The sequence below is a fragment of the Myotis myotis genome, unplaced genomic scaffold (genome assembly GCF_014108235.1).
Source record: "Myotis myotis isolate mMyoMyo1 unplaced genomic scaffold, mMyoMyo1.p scaffold_m19_p_10, whole genome shotgun sequence".
NCBI classification, from domain to species: Eukaryota; Metazoa; Chordata; class Mammalia; order Chiroptera; family Vespertilionidae; genus Myotis; species Myotis myotis.
In genome coordinates this window covers 35,796,679-35,803,570 of record NW_023416314.1, presented here as the reverse complement: position 1 = coordinate 35,803,570, position 6,892 = coordinate 35,796,679, and the positions used below count along the sequence as shown (strand labels likewise).

Sequence of the window (6,892 nt, the reverse complement as noted above, 5' to 3'; positions counted from 1 at the left end):
GCAATAATTCATCTTTTCTTATGGCTGAGTAGTATTCCACTGTGTATATGTACCACTTCTTTTTTATCCAATCATCCATCAATGAATACTTAGGTTGTTTCCATTCTTGGCTACCACAAATAATGCCGCAATGAACACAGGGTTACATATTTTTATGAATAAATGTTTTCAACTTTTTCAGTTAGATGCCCAGTAGAGAGATTGCCGGTTATATGGTAACCCTTTTCTTAAATTTTTTGGGAACCTCATATTGTTTTCCATAGAGGCTACACCAATTTACATTCCTATTAGCAGTGAATGAGGATTCCCTCTTCAACACATCCTTTCCAACATTTGTTATTTCCTATCTTATTGATAACAGGCATTTTAACAGGTATGAGGCGGTGATTTATTATGGTTTTGATTTTCATTTCCCTTACAGGCAGTGAAGTTGAGCATCTTTTCAAATATCTGTTGGCCATCTATGTGTCCTTTTGGGGAAAAGGTCTGTTCAGGTCCTTTGCTCATTTTTATTGGATTTTTTGTTGTTGAATTATGTGAGTTTTAAAAAATATATATTTTGGATATTAGCCTGTTATTAGAAATAGCATTTGTACATTTCTTCTCCCATTGGGTTGGCTGCCTTTTTGTTTTGTTGATGCTTTCTTTTGTTGTGCAGAAAGAAGCATTTTAGTTGATATAGTCCCATTCATTTCTTTTTGCTTTTACTTCTGTTGCCTTTGGGGTCAAGTTCACAAAAGTTTTGCATCTATGTTTTCTTCTTTGTATTTTATTGTTTGAGGTAGGTGTTATATTCAAGTCTTTTAATTAATATATATATATTATACTAGAGGCCCGGTGCACAAAATTCGTGCGGGGGGTGGGGTGGGGTGTGTGTCCCTCAGCCCAGCCTGCACCCTCTCCAATCTTGGACATCCCTCTCACAATCCAGGACTGCTGGCTCCCAACCACTCACCTGCCTGCCTGCCTGATTGCCCCTAACCCAGCCGTGGGCAAGCTACGGTCCGCGGGCCGGATCCGGCCCGTTTGAAATGAATAAAACTAAAAAAAAAGAGACCATACCCTTTTATGTAATGATGTTTACTTTGAATTAATATTAGTTCACACAAACACTCCATCCATGCTTTTGTTCCGGCCCTCCGGTCCAGTTTAAGAACCCATTGTGACCCTTGAGTCAAAAAGTTTGCCCACCCCTACCCTAACCGCTTCTGCCTGCCAGCCTGATCACCTCCTAACCACTCCCCTGCCAGCCTGATCGACACCTAACTGCTCCCCTGCTGGCCCAATTGCCCCCAACTGCCCTCCCTTTCAGGCCTGGTCCCCCCCAACTGCCCTCCCTTTCAGGCCTGGTCCCTCCTAATTGCCCTCCCCTGCCAGCCATCTTGTGGTGACCATCTTTGACCACACGGGGGTGGCCATCTTGTGTTGGAGTGATGGTCAATTTGCATATTACCTCTTTATTAGCTAGGATATTAGATAGGATTGATTTCAAAGGGAGAGGGAGAGACAGAAACATCAATGATGAGAGAGAATCACTGATTAGCTGCCTTCTGCACACCCCACACTGAGGATCAAGCCCACAACCTGGGATGTGCCTTGATGGGGAATCGAGCTGTGACCTCCTGGTTAATAGGTCAATGCTCAATCACTGAGCCATGCCGGCTGGGCTATATTCAAGTCTTTAATTAATCCATTTTGAATTAATTTTTGTGTATGGTGTCAGACAGCAATCTAATTCATTCCTTTCCATGTGGCTTTTCCATTTTCCCAACATCATTTATTCAAGAGGTATTCCTTTCTCTATTGTTTTTTGAGTTCCTCTGTTGAAAATTAGTTGCTCATATATGTGTAGGTTTATTTCTGGGCTCTCAATTCTATTCTTTTGGTCTGTGTGTCTATTTTCCTGTCAATCCCACACCGTTTTGATTATTTTAGTTTTGTAGTATAATTTAAAGTCAGAGGGTGTGTTTGGTACCTCTGGTTTTATTTTTCTTAGGATTGTGTGGGCTACTTGGATCTTTTGTAGTTACATACACATTTGAAGATCTTTTTGTTCTATTTCTCTGAAAAATGCCATGGGGATTTTGACAGGGATTGCATTAAATGTGTATATTGCTTTAGATACTATGGCCACTTGAACTATGTTAATTCTTCCAACCCACGAACATAGACTATCTTTCCATTTCTTTGCGTCTTCATTTCTTTCAACAATGTCTTATAGTTTCCAGTATATAGGTCCTTTACTTCCTTTGTTAAGTTTATTCCTAGGTATTTTATTGTCTTTGTTGCAAATGTTAATGGGATTGTTTTCTTTATTTCTTTTACTGGTATTTCATTGATAGTATAAGAAAAGCAATGGATATTTGTACATTGATTTTGTATCCTGCAACTTTGCTGTATTTGTTTATTGTTTCTAAGTCTTTGGTGGAGTCTTTAGGGTTTTCGATATATAGAATCATATCATTTGCAAATAGAGTATTACTTCTTCATTTGCTTTTTGGATACATTTACAGTTTCGATCTCTTGCCTGAATGCTGTGGCTAGCACTTTCAGTACTATGTTGAATAATAGTGGTGAGAGTGGGCACCCTTGTCTTGTCCCTGATCTTAGAGGGAAAGCTTTCAGTTTTTGACTAATGAGTATGATATTAACTGAGGGTTTGTCATATATGGCCTTTATTATATTAAGGTACTTTCCTTCTATATCCATTTTATTGAGGCTCAACAGTTATTAAATGTCATTTTTTTCACCCAGTCTGATAAAAGATTTCAATTCAGAATAGCAGTTTATTAACTTAAGACCCAAAGAAGGAATATTTTCTTCTATAATGTTTAGTAAAACACAGAGAATAAGATGGGCATTTGTCATAGGTTAAATGGTAAGAAAGAAAAGGTCCAACAACATTTTATTTTTAGTTACTGGTTGTTTCTCAAAGGTCACACAAATCAGTGAGCTAATCATTAAAGAAAAAGTACACTATCTCATCCTTTTTTAGAGTTTGAAAGGACCTTTGAAACCATCTAGTTCAATTTCTTCATTTCTTCTTAATTGACATAATTGATTAGAGATTCTACAGTCTATAAGTACCTCTTCTTAGAAGAGTTCATCTTTCTATGAAATGCCTCTACTTTGTAAGAAAATCATGACCACTTATTTTTCATGTTATATGCTATGGTATAACAAGTACATTTTGAAAACTTCTTCACTTCTAAAATCCAAACATGCGTTCTCCTGTAGGCACATGTGTGTACAGCACCTCTGGCTTGCATGATTTCCCTTAACCAGTCTTCCAGTTACAAAATACATGAATGAGTAAATCTTGGAAAAGGGATGACATCTTTTATATTGTCAATTCCCAAGATGCATTGTAGATAGCGTTCAAATCCCATCCCAAAACCTCCATGTGGCACAGATCCAAATCGACGGAGGTCCAGATACCTGATTTTGAGAAACAGAGAATCATAACCTGTAAATGCCATATAGGGTCAGAGTTTATAATAGAATTTATGTTTCAAAGTATTTTGTAATCATTTATCATTCACGTCATTGTGGTAGACCAGTCTTTCCCCTCCACAGACAGATAAAGGACACAGAGAAGCTAAAAATGATCTGTCCACTGTTACCCAGACAAACAGTAGCAAATCCTGTCATTGATTCATTCATGGGCTTTAGTTACTTGACTCTTTTTCTTTTAAGTTACTTATTTAATTATATACAGAAAACTTACCTCATGAGGCCACAGGAAATATTCTAATAACTTTACTAATTTTCTTCAAAATATATTCCTTTCCTCTTTCTTAGTATGTTAATAGTGCTCTTTTTTTTTTTCCTTACCCAAATCATACTGTTCATACACAGAAGAAAGTGAAGAATTTTGCCTGATAAATTACAAAAAGGTATGTTCTACTAGATTAGGCTGTCAGCTACATCAAGGGAAGGACCTGCATTTTATTCACCCTTCCATCTCCAGTGCCTGCTCTGGAGTAGACACTTACTATATGAAGATTTATTGTTTGAAGGTACAAAAATATACTTGTGAGCACTGGAGTGAGGAGAAACTTCCAGTTCTCTGATTCACGCCTAGTGGAAGTTGTTCGGAGTCATTTTTCTGGAAGGTTGGGCAGCCTCTGAAGCCCATTCATAAACATTCTGTGCCCACTTAAGATGGCTAGAAAATGCCAATACGGCAACCTGGGATATGGTTATTTTAGGAAAGAAGAGGAGGAGGAAGATTCTGTAAATCTTATGTCATTTGGTGGGAGAATTCTTGAGTTACATAATATTGATTAAGACAAGTTTAGAACTTCTTGAATGATTTGTAAAATCAGTTCCAGAATAGAACTTCAGTGCCATAGCTGGGAGTCATTTGGCTCCTCCAGGATAAAGACTGTCACTTATTTTCCCACTGTTAACAATCATGGCTACATGTACAGGTATTTTATGTGGTTAAGATTAAGTACTTATCTTTCTAAAATAAAATATGAACTGCAACTAGGTGAGTTAGAACCAAGTGAGAGATCTACACACAAGAGCATCTAGCATAAAACTTCAGATCAGTAAGAGCTGTCAGGAATAATGGATGAACACAGTCTTCAACAATTGAAATGTTTGGTAGCTGGATTAACTTTAAGTTTATAAGACACAGGGGCAGGGTATACTTTGATTTAGTGAGAAAGTGAGATGAAGGGCATATCAAACCACTGCCACAAACACCTGCAGGATCTGAGCTGGCAGCTAGAACTCCAGCAAAGCTTTAGGTGGTTCTAAACTTCTCATAACTTGATGTCAAAACGCTGGTATGAATGTCTGGAAACGGAATTCAGCATTTTTCTTGCCTTTGCTTTATTTATTTGCCTTTGCTTCAATAGATGGAAAAATCCAGTTCTTAGAAACAAGTTTTCTAAAGAATATGTATTTGATGGATTGTTGTCTATTCTAGGGTAGCCAGATTATAAAAGAGATGGTACAGAATTTGTGGAACTAGTTACAGGTTTTACTTGCATATGGCATGTAGAAATAGGAAGTGAGTAAATTCTTAGACACCTGGTGTGGCCACTCAAAGTGGATAGAACACTAGCAGAGGTCACAGACTTGAAGATTTTGAAAACCCCTTCTATCTTTCAAATACTATGGTAACCATTTAAAAGGAAGAAAATTCAAATAATAAATCTTTATATTTAGAGAGCTTAACAGTTTGACAACTTTAGTTGGAAAAAGAATAGTACTGAAATTATCAATAAAGACCAGAAAAGGCCTAAACTTATTTAACCAATAATTAAAATTTGCATTTAGCTCGTTTTCATATACTTGCAGACAGAAACTGAGGTAAAATGCATACGCTTGATCAGTCAGGCTCATCTATCTAATAGCAGAAGTCAGAAGGACGGGGGTGGGGGAAGGGGGTAGCATTTACCGAGCTTCTACTCTATGTAGATACTTAACCTATATTGTCTCATTTCATCCTTACAATACCCTGTGAAATAATATTATCATTCCATCTTTTAGCCAAGAAAACCAAGACTCAGAGAGATTAACCATGCCTAAGGACATTCCTGGTAAAAAACAAGGCATTCAAGGCCCATTACTTAAACCCAATTTTAGGCTTTTTGCATTTCTGAAATTTAGTTCCTTCATTTCCAAAAGACAAGTGTGTAATCAAACCCTTTCTTCTCCTGAGGACAGGTGAAGAATTAATAATATTGTTGATAATATTATACCAATACCATGAAAGAGTCTATTACAGAAATATAAATTAAAATTCTGCATATACAAAAAAGTATCTGAAGAAAGGGTCTGAGGAAAGAAAACCAGAAAATTTTGGAGAAGTAAATGTACGAGTGCAGACAGGTGGTCTTCCCTAAGCAGCTTAGATTTCTAAGGTTGGCGAAGATCACTTAGGGGTCACTTAGTTCAAGCACCCAATTTCACATAGAGAGAAACTGAAGCATAATGGTTAGGAACAAAGTCCCAGCTCTATGCTTCTAACTGCTGTGCTCTTAGTTAAGTTAGTTAACATCTCTAGGCCTCAGGTCTGGAGGCACAGTTAAAAAGGAGCAAGAACAGTACCTAACTCACAGGGTGTTATGCTGTTTACATGACATAATATACACCTAACTGTAACACAGTCATCCAGCACACAATAAGTAATAAATAAACAGCAGCCATTATTATTACTATCTTTCAAGGACTCAAAAAAAAAAAGTAATCTTTTGATAACTTGTTCATTGTTTGTAACACTCTTTCACAGTGCTTTGGGAATACAAGTAAAAACCACGTAATGCTCGAACCAACAGCTAGAAGAAGAATCATTAGGGGCCTCCTTCTTACCATTGGTAGGCTTCTGTCAGTCCTGATCTGTAAAAGGAATACAACAGAATTCTTTCAGAGACTGTCAGTAAGGCAAACATACTAAACCACTAAACACTGTCTGGGTTGTGTGCTCTTGACAGAGAAGTGCACACTAACTTGTGCTCTCAAAGAACATGCAACCTAGCTGAGGGGCTGCACCTTTACTATATGGTCAGAAAGGCGCGTTCAACAAGAGTCCCAGGTGTTATCAAATAAGTGGCCTCGTCAATAAATGCTTTCGGAGGCAAGTAGGACCCCGGGGTTCATTTGGATGAGTGTACTGTCCTGTCACACAAGAAAAGCACTTTTACCGCTCTGAAGGTTGTTGGGAGGCACACACAAACAAAGGACACACAGACACACCTTTCACTCTATAACATTAAAATAATACAGATTCTGAGGCTACCTTCATAGTATGATTGCTAATTGGCTTTTGCCAATTAAGTGTTAAAAGGTTTTAGCTTTCAGTACTCATTAAAAGTAATTTCAGTCCTTTAAAAAAGTGTTTGGGACCAGTATATCTGAAGTGATCAGGACAATGAAA

At 37.5% G+C, this 6,892-nt stretch overlaps 1 protein-coding gene across 2 annotated transcripts in view; it reads right to left on the bottom strand.

Annotated features, from left to right (window-relative positions):
• Positions 1-2,766: 2,766 nt before the first annotated feature.
• Positions 2,767-6,892, bottom strand: part of NARS2 (asparaginyl-tRNA synthetase 2, mitochondrial) — a 114,966-nt gene continuing 110,840 nt past the window's right edge. For both annotated transcript variants that reach the window (XM_036324848.1, XM_036324849.1), the window contains 2 exons: positions 6,328-6,354; positions 2,767-3,438 (listed from right to left, as the gene is read on the bottom strand). In XM_036324848.1, coding sequence (XP_036180741.1) covers positions 3,294-3,438; positions 6,328-6,354 — 172 coding nt within the window. In that variant the 3' untranslated portion in view covers positions 2,767-3,293. The remainder of the gene's footprint in view (positions 3,439-6,327; positions 6,355-6,892) is intronic.